Source organism: Pholcus phalangioides, unplaced genomic scaffold (assembly GCF_987345545.1).
Source record: "Pholcus phalangioides strain wild (caught in Gottingen) unplaced genomic scaffold, Ppha-v1.0 ptg000029l_1, whole genome shotgun sequence".
Lineage (NCBI taxonomy): Eukaryota > Metazoa > Arthropoda > Arachnida > Araneae > Pholcidae > Pholcus > Pholcus phalangioides.
Genome location: NW_028301619.1, coordinates 6330905 through 6346329, shown reverse-complemented (window position 1 = coordinate 6346329; position 15425 = coordinate 6330905). Strand labels below are relative to the sequence as shown.

The 15425-nt window shown below is 35.2% G+C and overlaps 1 protein-coding gene across 4 annotated transcripts in view; it reads left to right on the top strand.

Annotated features, from left to right (window-relative positions):
- The window catches only part of PGAP1 (GPI inositol-deacylase), a 96503-nt gene that overhangs the window by 13503 nt on the left and 67575 nt on the right, over positions 1-15425 (top strand). For all 4 annotated transcript variants that reach the window (XM_089252435.1, XM_089252438.1, XM_089252436.1 and 1 more), the window contains 2 exons: positions 12726-12805; positions 13542-13638. In XM_089252435.1, coding sequence (XP_089108561.1) covers positions 12726-12805; positions 13542-13638 — 177 coding nt within the window. The remainder of the gene's footprint in view (positions 1-12725; positions 12806-13541; positions 13639-15425) is intronic.

Sequence of the window (15425 nt, the reverse complement as noted above, 5' to 3'; positions counted from 1 at the left end):
CTTCTCTGATAGCCAGGCAGCATTAATGACTCTTGACAACTTCAAGTTTCAACTGTGTGTCAACTACTACACTGAGATATTGAAGAACTTAGTAGCACTTGACAACGATATTAACCTTTACTGGGTCTCTGGACATGTAAACTTCTATGGAAATGAACTTGAAGACCAAATAGCCAAAGAGGCAGCAAATCTGAAGGTATATGGATCTGAAACTTTCTATCCTGTCTCCATGTCAACCATAAAAGGATATATGTAGAGAAAGAGGTCCTCTCCACTTGTTAATACAAGATTTTTGAAAAGCTGGTTATATCCAGAGATGATGATTTAGGAAGAAAATTCACATTTGCCTCCATGTGGACTTAAACCCTGTTCTCTCATATGCCAGACGAGTGCTCTGTGTCTAAGGGATCATTCAAGTATTACATCAGCATCGAGGGAGGGTTTCGCATTTGCTGACTTTTTGATGGCAGGGAGGGGGGGGTCATTGTTTTGCTGACAAGGGGGAGGGGGGTCAAAAATGGCTGAAAATCTGCTTACGTAATACTTGAATGGCCCCTAAACTATGAAAACAGAATATTTTTTCCTTTGAGCGTGTTTCCATAGCATAGAGGTAAAGCACTCAACCACATACGAGAGACCAGGGTTCGATTCCCTTGTGGAGTCAGAGATAAATTTTCTTTTTAAATCATCATATACAGATATAACCAGTCTTTCAAAAATTTTGCATAAAAGGAGATGTTAAGCAGTAGATAAAAAATAAACATTATCGGCAATGGAACTCAAGGCCGGACTGCGGAGAAGCCAAACTGCCCTTGCGAACTCAACCAAATATTGCCAAAAAAACTTATTTCACAGAATAAAAAACAGATTTAACAGGTAATAAAAATCACAGGCTAACGTGGGCAAACTAGAAATATTTGGATTTGATTAACAGATAAAAGTTTGGAAAAAACATGATAAATGCTGGTAAACCATGTTTTATCCCCATTTATGCGGTTTTTCACAACTTTTCTCCATTTTTTAAAATTAAAATATCTCGGTGAATATTGCATTTCGAAACGTGTAATTTTTTTTTGTTGACATTAAGAGAGACAGGGGCAACAACCTTCTAATTGTGTTTTTGAGCACAGGGTGTATAAAAATTAATTTAAAAAAAAAATAATTATTTCAACCCCTTGCACCATAAATGACATGTTTGAGGTCTACAGATTATTTAGATACTTTTTCTAATTGAAAGCATGCCTCTCGGATCAATGGTTTGCTAGTAAAATGTGGTGAGGGCTAGTAGCTATGCACCCTGTGTATACAGAGATGCCACTGTACTTTAATTTACCTGGGACCCAGGGTATTCAAAAAATCTGGGTCCCTTTTGAGTGAAAGTGGGGCCCCTCTCGAAAAAAATTATCCAAAAGTATTCCCCCCATAATTCACTGGTATCTCTATGAATTTTTTTCCAGCATGCCCCAGATTTTTCATCACCTACTTATATCTCTTTGTTGAGACAGCAGTGGGCCATGTTCTGGGTAAGAAAAAGAGGTATCTTTATGAATCAAATGATTCATTTCTAAAAACATGTTCTATCCAAAGGTTCATTTACTTTCATTGTCTAATAGTAGGAAAAACTTACAAAGAAGCCCATTAATGCGAATTTAACATATGGAATGTAGCACATCTAACAAATCAAAACCAAATATATAGTTGATCCCGCTTATAACATTCCCATTTAGAACATTTTTCCACTTAGTACAACTGATTTTCATGATTTTAACTTTAAACGGGAAATCTTAATAAGAATTACTTAAAGTGTTTTCCTGCTTACATTTTTTATGACAGTTTTTTGAAAAGCGTTATAAGCAGGATCCACTGTAATTAAAAGTTAGAGGCACACATTTATATATTTACTAATAAATCAAAATATAATATATATAATATCTATAAATTCTCTTCTGATTGATTTTTCATTTCTTTAAAAAAATCTTAGCTCTTTCAATTTTCTTTTGATTTAAATTTAAAAAGCAAATGAGATTTTCTCTCTCTCTCAGTACACACACTCTCTCAGACACTTATCTTCCGATTCTCTCTATTCATACGAGCAAGGATTTCATACCAATCCTTGCAAAGAGATTTCCTGGTAGAATGATTTTATTTTCCCTCTCTGTTGGTCCACCACTCTGATCTGTCGTCATTTAACTGCCACATATTTTCACTCCTGAATATGGGAACTATGTCAGATTTGTGTTGATGAAACTCAAGTGTGTTTGTGTGTGTGTGTCCAGCATTCAGCGTGTTTTGTGTTCAGTAGGTGGTGCCATGTATCTAGGGCTGCAACCAGATAATTTCTCAAATAGGGCAAGCACACATTTTGTCACCCCATGTAATGTAGAAGAAGCAGTTCTTAAGTGAATTCTGCACCCCCTCTAGTCTATAGTACAGGAGGGGGGGGGGCAGAACTAGACCTGCCTGGTCCTCCCCCCCCCCCAGTTATGGCCCTGAACCTATCCTCCAAATTGGTTTTTCATGGATTTGAAATTTAATGTATACATACAAACATACAAGATATACGGAAGACTGGATGTTGTGAAGATATTTATTATTTGAGATGTTAATTTTTTTTTTTTAAGGAAGGAAGTTCCTTGTATTAACAAGTGAAGAGCGACATTCATGTCAAATACAAATACAACGCCACAACAGGCAAACTGCCCAACGAGGTGGCTGACTTAAGAATATCATGGATCCCGAGCCATTTTTTGGAGGCCCTACCTACTACTGCTACACCACACTGCTGTGGTGGTCGAGTGGTTATAGTGACGGACTCGCGATGTGAGGATCCGGGTTCGAACCCCACAGTGGTGGTCGGCTGAAGTTGGTTTTCTGTGGTCCCCAACTTCAAGGCGCAAATGCGAGCCGATCTCCCCGTTAAAAAGTCTCGCCACAGAGAGCAACAGTCCTACAACGATAAATCATTCAATCATAACCCTTCACTCATAGTTAGAAAAACTGGTGGCAGATGGCAGCGCTACACATAACAAGCATTGCAAAGAAACAAAAAACTTCACGTCAGGTTTCACTACACGTACACGCACATTCCCGCATGTACCGATTCGTTGGGGGTTCCGCGGGGGGGGGGGTGTGGGTGGGGTGCATGTGTGGTGTAGCAGTAGTAGGTAGGGCCTCCAAAAAATGGCTCGGGATCCATGATGTTCTTAAGTCAGCCACCTCGTTGGGCAATTTGCCTGTTGTGGCATTGTATTTGTATATCTCAAATAATAAATATCTTCACAACATCCAGTCTTCCGTATATCTTGTATTAACAAGTGAAAAGCGACATTCATGTCATAATGTATACGTATTTGTGTTGTAGGTCTGTGTGATTTTCGTGATGACCAGACCTTTTTCAAAGGAATAGCCAACTCAAAATTTGAAAACCTTTGAAAATCATATTTTTAGCCGATTACCACTACGCAATCATAGGTACCAAACCCTGATTTTCACCAAAGGCAAAATCAGGGGGGTGGGGTATGGAGGCCCCAAGAAAATGAGAAATTAAAAATATTTTTGTAGAAAATTAAAATATTGGAGAAAATACTCTTTTATACTATGTTAATTTAAAATTCTTTTTGAGCGTTAATGATCCACAATTTCTGTGGAAGAAATCCTTCTTCCCCTCCTAAAGCTGATTCTGCATACACAACAGTGATTTTTGTGATGCGAAACGGTGACTACCACATAGCAGCTAGATGACAAAACTGTGAATATTCAAGATAGTTTTTACAGATTTGCTTTTTTTCTTTGAACGATCTCAAAAAATGTTTTACACTTTGAACAGACGTTCCAAATCCTTTACGATTTTTCAAAAATGTGCATTTGCAATCTTGTAAGAACAAGGCGCATTTAAGCCGTAAAGACAGCTGTCTTTGAATGCCGGCAGATAGCCACTAAAGTACCGTAATTTCCGATATGTAACAGGAGGGGAGAAAATCCGCAAGGGAATAGAAACTCAGAAATTCACTTTGAAAATTTTGTAGACGGCCCCTCATTAAGGGAAACTAAATATCATCAACAACCCGCGTGTGTATCAATACAATACAGTACAGTATACGTAGTAAAACCCTTTTTAAGGTCACATGCAATCATGATAAGACTGAACAGAAGGAAAAAAAAGTTGGGGAGGTTTTTTTCTCTCTACTTTGTTCATCTTGGAACTAGGAAAGAATGCGTTACAGCGCGTCAATGGCATCTCTGTGTATATATATATTTAAACTTTGTGATTATGTATCATCCTCGGGGGGGGGGGGGGTGCTTTTTATTTTCTACAGTAAATGTAATGAAATTACTCAATAAATTTAATGTCTGGGCCTTATTAATAGTCAGCAGCACGTGACAATCCAATGACGACAAGTCGGGCATTGAACTCAAAGTCTTAAAATTTAGAAATGTTACAAATTTTGATTGAAATTCATATCACCAAAGTCGCCACATTGCTTGTCCTGATTTCTCATTAGTGAGGTTTAGTTTATCATAGCCGGATGTTCAATATCAGCTTGCCCATTCTTTACTTCAAGAATAGATTTCAGGAACATGGAGGACTAGAAGGCTATCCTGTGACTATGGCATCCTAACTCCTTGGGTAGAGTTAACCATTCTTTCTTTCAAACCGAGCCTTTTTTCTTTTTACTGAATAAGTTGTGCCAGATGTGTGTGTGTGTGTACCTAACAGTCTGAATATGTATCATAGTGTTGTGCATGTATTTTTTGTGCCACCATCTATTTTTGAAACTGAGCTATGCGGGGTGATTGAATACTTGTGCCATTGTAAGTCTGTTGCTCTCTGTGGTGAGACTTTTTAATGGGAAGATTAGCTCGGTAGAGTTAACCAGCAAAAGGCAAACTGCAAGTGAGAGCGAGTAAACTGTAAGAACAAGTTCATTGAGGTGATCTCATGGCTGCCATGTATCACCTCAGCTTGAAGAGGGGTGGCCAATCACCGCCAACCGCTCCTTTACCTCATGTATAGAAAATTTTCATATTGTATCGTATGACCCAGCTACTTTTTCCCGTGATTCTTACATTCATCTAGTAAATTCTCAGGCAATTTCATTGAAAACGATGGCAAGTTTTAAATCAAGTCATTTATTCAATTACTAAATACAAATAGCAAGTTACATTAAATTTATTAAATTAATTTTATCTTTAAAGTATATTAGCTATGATCGCGATATGTTTTAAAGAACAATCTCACCCAATTAACATCAACAAAAATCAGTTTGACCTAATGTAATAGATCATCACAATTTCACTGCGGGATCTGAAGACGATTGAGTTGGGTGTGGGTTTTGAGTCTCCATTAAGACCAGGGGTGGCGAGTTTTTGCCACAGGTGGGAAAAAACTGCTGTAAAAACTGTCCTGGCTAAAAATTTATCCCCCGCATTTCTGCATGTGAGGCGTTATTGCTCATTTGATCATTTCTCTAAATACAAATAAGATAGTTTTGAACACAAACTTTACTAAAAGAATTAATAAATTTTAAAGTTGGTGAATTTTTGCTATTTCTGGAAAAAACTGCAGTAAAAAATGTCGACAAAAATAGGTTTTTTGCAAGCATCAAAAATTGATATTTTCCACTTTTTTTTTTCTAGTCTTTCAGAAAAAGTTTAATACAAAAAAAATTGCGTAAAACACGCTAACTCTCGTTTAAGAATTATATTAACATGATATATGCACATATATATATGCTTATTAATTTTATCAATCAAAGAATGAGCATAACTTGTGTTTCGTGAAAGTGTTTAAAGCATCCAATACCCTATCATTCACACTATTGTGTTTGCTATGAAAGTAGCAAATTTTTCCCAAAGTGAAAAAATTCTTTCTGAAATAGACAAAAGCACAGCAATACCCTGATAATAGCTAGAATAGGTTAGACCAGCAACAACTGTGTAAGTCATGGTACAGTTTTCCACAGAATGCATATAGATATTAGTTAATTGTGACCATATTTTAGAAAGAACACCTGTATTTTTCTTTCTTACTATGACTATAATGCTATGGTACTCTTTTATGTGAACAGTACAAATGCTATGTAAAAATTATTTTTTAAACTTGGCGTTGGAGTTCAAGTATAAAATTGTTATCTTATCTTCTAAAAATAGCGGATACCAAACAAGCCTTGGGATTCCATTTCAAAATCCCGGCAAAGTTTTCATCTTTAGCCTACATACCATATCCTCTCACAAAAATTTGTGATTTCATTAAATATAATGCTTTTATTCAAGTAAAAAATTGTTTTATTTGATCATCACTTAATAATTTCCACTATCTCATCAATAATCCAGTGATTATGCTTGAATTTCAGAAATGTGAATTTTTCACAGAAAATTGCATAACTCTAAAATCATGCAACTCAGGGTAGTGTAAGTCAGGGTATTACTGTACAGTGAAACCTCACTGCAATGATGCTCAATGTAACAAATTAGTCTACAACATTTGTTTTCTTGATCCACAAAGCATCATTATATCAAGATTTCACTGTATCAGGATTGGTAAATTTTTGCCATAGGCAGAAAAAACGACAATAAAAACTGTCCCAGAAAAAATAAATTCTTCCCTCATATATATGCATGCAAGACATTGTTATGCATCTATTTTCCCATTTATTATGCAAAGAACAGTTTTGAACTTAAATTTTAGTTTTAATATAATCATTTTTAGGGTTTGGTAAGTTTTTGCCATAGCTGGGAAAAAAATAGAGTGAAAAACATCCTGACAAAAATAGATTTTTGCTAAGCATAAAACATTGATACTTCCCACATTTATTTTTATGTCTAGGATCATTAAAAAAAATTCAATTGTATATTGTTATGACGACCATGATTCACAGACGACAGGTGTTCGTTGTATCGAAAGGAAAAATATAGGATGGAGTTATATGAAAACATTAGGGACTTTTCCTACAAGTCATTGTAATGGAATGATTGCTATTATTTATTTAAAATACAAAGCTACAGGTTTAAAATCCAATTACAGCTTGTAGTAAAAATTAAAATTAGCACAGAATAGAAAATAGGACATGATAAAGTACACAAAAGACAAATTAAAAGTAATAAAAATTACGCAAAACAAAAATGCTATACAAAGATATATACAACGCAATCACAGCAAAAATCTTCTAAAGTCTGTAACAGACGAATGAAAAATATCCAGATGTCGAGGAAGCTCATTATAAAATTTGGAAGATCTGTTTACAGCACAGTAATTACCAACATTAGTATTGAATGATTTGACGGCAAATAAGCAATTAGATCTTGTATTGTGGCACTTAATATTGAAACAGATTTCGTTAAGAATGGGTATGCAATCAATTTGGTTAGTCAACAGTTTCTTGAAAAAAATAACGAGCAAGTACTCTCTGCGTTTTTGTAATGCTAATGACATTGAAACTGTTTCGTAGATGAGTAGGCGGCAGATAGAGAATATTGTTATAAGGACCATGTTTTTTTAAATATAAATACCTTAGAAAATTGTTTTGAATAATTTCAAGACTCATAATATGGCAAGTGTGAAATGGGTTCCAGATAATTGAAGCGTATTCTATTTTAGATCTTATAAGCCTATTAAAATAGGATATTAAAGTATTACTATTATTGAAATCTCTCGACATTCTTTTTTAAGCAAGCCAAGTTTTTTATATGACACAGAACAAAGATTTCTAATATGGTCAGCAAAGTTAAAATTGGTACTATAAATAAAGCCCAAATTGGTCGCAGAGGTTCTTCTAAGCAATTGACTATTATTAATGCTGTACGTGAAAAAGATTGGATTCTTTTTTATGAGTGAATGAAAGAACAAAACATTTATCAATATTGAGATTAAGTCTACTAAGTAAACACCATTCGTGAAGTAAAGACAACTTATTTTGTAGGCAATAACATACATCAATACAATCAATACTTTTAAAAATCCTCAAATCATCAGCAAAGAGTTGACAATTTTGGAAAAGTGCAGATTGGTGATTGATAAAAATGATGGCAATGAACAATGGGCCTAGGAGAGATCCCTGAGGTACGCCAGCACTAGCAACAAAACCTTGGCTTAAGTTGGATTTATAGGATACATACAACACTCTATTAGATAAGTAGGAAATGAATCAATTCACTAAGTCAGAGTTAAAACTGATTACGTGGGGTCATTGTAATGAGCATCAACTGTATGTCTATTTATTTGTACATGTATTTTCCACCAGAGTACTTCACCATACAACGTTATAAAGTTGATTGTTGTAATGATTTTAAGTCTCAGTTGCATATAAAACACATTGAGTCAAATGTTTTTATTCATAAAACCATTTTTTCCAGTTTTTGCTACTGTCCCAACGAAAATACCTTTTTGCGTGCAAAATGCCCAACCCTGGTTAAAACAGAGATGAATTTTTCTTCCCAAAAAAATCAGCATCTCTACATATAGCCAGTTTTCTGTATATCTTGAATACAATAAAACTCTAGCTATCAACACAGTAACTTAGTTTATGAGTGTTTTGCAGGATGAGCAAAACTTCTAGAATTTTTTTAGAGATTTTGATTTGATAAATACAAGTAGTATGCTTACCAAAGTTTCACAAATGAGCACTATTAGTATTGTGTATTCATCTTGTCTGCCAAGAGTCATGTAATCACAACTTAAAAACCAATTGTTTGTTTTCCCTCACTGTGGACTTGATGAGAAAAGGTCCAGATTCAAGCATTTTTTGAGTCACCTTTCTGTTATTCTAATGAAAGACCAAATTAAAAAACATAGCATAGCTGCCAAGTCTCCCGAATTTCTGCTTTATCTCCCGGACTCCCGAAAAATTCTTTTATCTCCCAAATTTCGCCCGTGATTGTAAATAATCCCTACATTTAGGGAAAAACTTATTCTCAGAGAATTTACTCTAAAAAAAAAACTGCTGCTTCATAAGCATTGTGTAAATTCATTTCATCAAATCACAAAAAACATCATTTTTGGGGAGAAAACACAAAATTTGCCAATCAGCAAGCGTTAATCTGGCCTTTTGAAATCCAAAATTGGCATGATTGCATGTATCTGCTTTATCCATATTTCCCATTTCGGGATCAACAGAGATTTTTTGGTTTGCAGATTTGATTTTTGAGAGGTAATTTAACCCAAGGACTTTAACCCCTACAGGTTGGCCATGATTAACGATGGTTTGCTCTGTGTCACTGTGTTTCTGCAATGGCAAAATATCCCTAAAATTTCCCTCTTACTAGGGAAAAATCCTTAAAATGTTTTAAAAGATCCCTTTTACATTTATTTTTGTCCGGAATTTGGATCCACGCAAAAACTTCCAGAATTCTCATTCTCCAAAGTTGGTAGCTATGACATAGTATATGCATGTGTGTATTAATGAAACCTTTCAATAAATTAAGGGCCCTTGTTCGATTTGGGCACATTCAACAAGATGTCACTGACTACAGAAGTGGCATTCATAATACAAGCACATAAAATAACTGCCTCACTCTCCTGTTGGGTGTTAATACAAGCAAGAATTCTAAAATGAAGCCCCTTGCTCTTCTGCATTCCGGAAATACTCGAGCCTTCAATATAGTATAAAATAAACCAGCCTGCTTTTTTCTCCTTTGAAATGGATTGTGTCTGGTGCAAAAAGAACAATTGTGGAGTGAGTCATTTGAGTTTCCATTATTTCCTACGGGGAAGTTTGATTCAATATACAAGTGTTTAAGATTACGAGCGCTTTCACAGAACAAACAATGTTTGTACATTAAATAAATTATATAAAGTTTCACTTTACTCCTTTTTGAAGGTTTACATAAAAAATCCCCACCAGGACATAGAATTTTGTTCACATCAGTAGAAGTCAGCAGGTCTTCAACATCGTTGATTTGCCTTTGTAGACTGCTGATTTCTCATGTTGGTTTACACATTATTTTATTCATAGGATCCTCTTGGCCTTTTTCTGTTGGACCATATATAGTAGAATAAAATTTTTTTATTCAGATCAGATATACTGGATTGGTTGTAATTAAACTAATTGTACTTGGACATTCATTACACCTGTTCTGATGAGACAATTTGAATAAAACTTGGTAACATGCCATGCATTTACAATAATATCTCCCAACAACAGCCACTAATGAGACGAAGGAAATATGACTTGTTGGGAGGTTACCATTGTTAAGAGGGGTTCAGTATTTCTGAAAACATTAAACTTTTTGATTGTGTGGAAAAGTAACAACCCATACTATAATGAATTAGAAAAAACTATTTCTTGACAGTTATTTTGCATTGAAGATGCGTGAATTTTACATGACTGTCTTTTATTTATGATCGGGCACTTTTTTCCTATCTAATTTCTTACAAACATTTCAGAAACAAAAATGCTTATAGCTCTGCTGTAATCTTTATATCCTTGGATATGCATTCTTTAAGAGATCAGATTCATCCTTCAATACAATCAGCTATTGTTTGTTGTTAGCCAAAGAATTGTTTTCAATTACTGCTTACTTTAGCATATTTGGTCAAACATCATGAAAATTAAGGACTCTGGTCTATGACATAGCTAGCCACTTGCTATATTTAACCATAATTTCTATTTTTTCTTTTCTGAAATGCACCCAGCACACTCATCAGCTACTTTGAGAACCCAGGGGTGCCCAGCTGACATTTTAAAAACTTTTGACATAGGGAAGAACCCATACTTATTTTTATGTCTGAAGGGTTCAAGGAAGAAAGTCTTCTTTGGAGCAAATCTTAAGGCCTATTTTCCTTATGTGATAAGGCATGTTTAACCCTTTCAGCGGCAATTAGAAATCACTAAATCCCACTTCAAAATGCAATATCTTTTTTAATAAAGTAGGCTATCTTCCGATTTTCAGCAGTTGCAAAGATAGGAGTATAGGAGAAAAGTGTTCCATCGAGAAATAAACATATCAATGCTGAAATAAGAGGCTTTTATACAAATACAACGCCACAACAGGCAAAATGCCCAACGAGGTGGCTGAGAAAAAGATGCCCATAAAAATATGGATGTCATATATTTCAAAAATATAGCAACCCAATTAAAAATGCAATTAACAAAAATTGTAAACAATATATATACATGATAAAATATTATACAATGCCCATAAAGAATATTTATGGTTGTCTTATTCTAAGTATGGATAGCTTCTCGATTTACCCCAACATGTTTATCGTATTTCTTTTTAAACGTGTCAATTGTGTTACAGTTTACTACCTTCGGGGTAAGCTATTCCATTTATTAACAACCCTATTGGAGAAAAATTCCCTGCAACACCATAGCCTTGCATTGTCCCTCACCAATCAATACTGGTGTCCCCTTGTAAAAGCAGTCGATTGGCGGTGTACTAAAAGTTCATGGTCCATCCTATCCATCCCATTGAAAATTTTGAACACTTCGATCATATCTCCTCGACACCTGCGTTCATCCAATGTAAATATATCCAAAAAATGAAGTCTCTCTTCATAACTCAAGCCCAGTGTGCCAATAAGGACACTCGTAGCTCTTCTCTGCACCTCTTCAACCAAGTCTATGTCCCTCTGTAGGTATGGTCTCCAAAACCTTACAGCATACTCCAGTCCAGGACGAACTAAGCCTCGAAAAAGCAGAAGAATGACTTTAGGAGAACGCGAAGAGACCTTTTTGAAAATGAGACCAAGCATTCTATTCGCTTTTTTGACCACCGCTGAACAATGTTCAGAAAACCTAAGTCGCTCGTCAATGAGAATTCCCAAATCGGTGACCCTAGTTGCATCCGGGATAGTGACACCATTCAACTCGTAAGAGAACCGTGGGTTGTTCGAACCAAAATGAGCGACCATGCACTTATCAACGCTAAGCGTCATGCTCCATTCATTTGCCCATGCTGCAATCCTGTCTAAGTTGGTCTGGAGCAACTCACTATCGTTTTGATTCTCGATTACCCCCATTGGCTTCACATCATCTGCGAATTTGCTAGTAATCCCATCGATACCCTGATGGAGTTTATTGATAAAAAGTGAAAAAAGTATGGGGCCAAGGACACTTCCTTGAGGAACTCCACTTGTGACGCTTGTCCAACCAGAGACTTCCCAATTCACCATAACTCATTGTGACCTATCTCTTAACCACGATTCTATCCAATTCAGCAAGTTGCCCCCAATTCCAATCTCGTTTAAACTCTTCAAGAGTTTACCATGTTGGAGGTAAGATATCTCGCCATTGCCGCTTAAAGGGTGAATGGTAACGCAATGTTTCTTTTACTTCCATAGTAGGAAGTGGCTGTTATTCAGAAATCCTTGTTTGGCGATAAACCTTAATATTAATCCAATGGAATGCATTCTGTTCCAAGAACATCTGGCTGTCGTTCAGAAGTTACTGTTGTTTGGAGGTGGTTGTTATGGGAGGCTTCACTTTATAAGATTTATGAAGGGAAAAACCCCAACAACTGACCTTATAATGGTCATATTTGCAATGCACATTTTCTCTAGGTGGAAATATTTTCTTCCCCCCCCCCTCATTCTATTAAATAATCTGCATAGCATGTATGCCAGGTTTCATTAAAATCAGTTTATTAGAATCAGTAATGGAGTGCCTAATTATAACCAACCTTTACATAATTTACTTCAAATAATTTTCCCTTTGCTTATTTGTATTTAGTCATATATTATTGCTATCATATTTTATTCTCTACTGCTCTCGTATTTTATTTTATAGAATTTGTTAGAGAATGTGTGAAAGTAATACAGCAGCTGTATACAAAAAAAAAGAAATTGATCCTTATTGGTCACTCCATGGTATGTATAAGATGTGTTTCTGAGTGAAAAATTATCTACATTTATAAAACACACTAACATACAATTCTTCTTTCCCATATTTTCTCTGATTTTTAAGTTCAAACATCTCAGTGAATATTGCACTTGAAAACATGGAAGTTTTTGTTGGGCCCAGGAAAGACAGGACAACAACTTTCTCTTTAAGACAGAGTGTCCATATAGGAAGGCCAGTTTTTTATTTCAATAACTATACAACCCATTGCAATATGAATGATGTATCTGAGGTTTACACATTATTTGTGGATACTTTTTCTAATTTGTGGTATGTCTCTAGGATCAATGGTTTTCCAGTAGTTTGGAGCAAGGGGACTTAAAAGAATTAAGGGGCTTATCAGAGTTTTCAATGAGTCAAACAAAGAATAACTTAGGTTATTAGATAAGTTTTTTATTGACCACTCCATATTTGACTTCCATAGAAAATCTTTTTTTTTAAGGTATCAAAAGGCATGTTGATGCAATTAGAGGGAGCAACATTTTTTCTCAAAAAATTATGGTGAACAATCCCCTTTCATTCCCTAAGATTTCATTAGTAGTGATAGATAGCTGCCAAAAATTTGTGGAGCTTGGCTTACATGCTGTTAAAGATTGTAGAATGACTGTTCCTCGAAGTAATGAAATACATTTGCAGGTGTAGATTATATATAGGAAATTACAGCACATTTTTTTTTAAACTACTAACTTTTTCATTTTTTTTCAGGGAGGTATTGTAGCTAGATTACTCCATTCTGCTGATAATTTTGACGCTTCCAGTATTTCTCTCATTTTCACTCTATCTGCTCCTCACAAACAACCAAGTTAGTATAACAATTTTAATTATTGTCCAGGACTGTAATGGTTAATAAAATTTATTTAAAGATGTTTTTGTGTTTCTTAACCCTATTTATTATTAACTGATGTGGGGTTTTTCTTCCAGATCCAGTACTAATAAATAGGAGGGGATTGGTTTTTTTTCTCTGCAGAAATATTTTTTTAAATCTTGGGGAGTTTAGCCCTTATTCCAACAATAAAGCACTCACAATCCTTGAAGGCAGGACTGAACTCCCCAAGGTTGAAAGAAGAATATATATAGCAAGAAAAAGCAATCTGCTTATTTGTGCGTATAGGGTCTGAAAGAAATGAAAAGGTACAAAAATGAACTATTTAAAAACTAAGCTTAACTATTTCTCTAATTTGCCTATATATGTTACAGTAAAAGTAATAAATCTGGGGAATTATGCCTAATCACCAACCATCTTGTAAGACTAATAAAATTTTCTTCATGTACAGAGAATTTATCATATTTATCAGTGATTATGCATAATCCCCCATCTTGTATTGGTAAATTTGATCATATCTCTTTTGTCTATTCAATGCTTGCATAGACATCAGGTATACTGGAATGTGTGTAAAGGCCTAAATGCATTTAAAAGTTTATAATATTTTGAAGATTAGTTTCTATACATTGCTTTGCTTTGTAAAATAGCTATTTCAATGTCTTCTGTCACCACTCTCAAATGCTTCAGGAAGCACCATAGTGCTTGTGAATAACAGGTTTAATTTGTTTGTCTTCCAAACTCATTTTCCTATCGATCTCCTTCTCAGAGAAAAATAAATTTCAAATTTCTGTTCTTCTCTGGTTAAGACAACCTTCAAAGTCCCATGTTATATCTGTAGTTTCTACCACCCTCCTGTCTGAGATCATTACCTCCCCTCCACCAAGTGGCAATATCACCCATTTTAGGAAACATTGGTTCAAGTCTCTACCTTCAGAACAAGAACGTGTACAACTCTAGATATAGCCTATGGCATTACTTGAACGTGAACCAGTTTGTCATGAAAAGAGGCATTTTATCACACCTTATTTTCAAAATCAATTTATGAGTAATACCTCAGATAACCAAGGACGTATGTAAGAATCGACCTTTGGAGGTTTTGCACCAGGTTTGATAGAAGGGAGTAAAACAAATTTCTTCCTCAGAATTTTCAGTTATGAACCTTCAAAAAACATTTAAATTAACAGAAATTTATTAAGATAGCATATAAAGGTGTTTTCTTTTGATATTTGAATTATTTTATTAAGGTTTTTAAAAATATTTAAAATTTTTCCTCGTCTTTGGCAGGCACAGGCCTCCCAGTGTATACACCTCTGCAGATAACACAAAACTTGTTTAATCTGAGTCTTACGTTATAGGACTTATTTTGAGCGAGAGATATAAATATGGTTGTAGCTGCTTTTTGAGCTATTTTACTTGGTGCCAGATCTTGAATCCTGTGAACTACGCAGCCACAGAAATCAGATTTTTTAGGGCACCTACTGAAGGGGGGGGGCAATTTTTTATCACCAAAATAGTATTCGTTTACACTTTAAAATGTCTAGAACTGACCCTGATTTTATTTTGTTTGATCGTTGATAATTTTTGTCACCACAGTCATTTTCTGCACATGAGGTCTAATTAGACCGAGACCTACAATTTACTGCCGATTCTGAACAGCAGCCTTTTTTATACTCACTGAGAGGTTGGTGTACTATCTCCTTGGTGTGGGACTCCTTGCGGTAGCAATCTCTTCTCTGGTCATGTCACTGTTTCTGTTGTACCCCCCA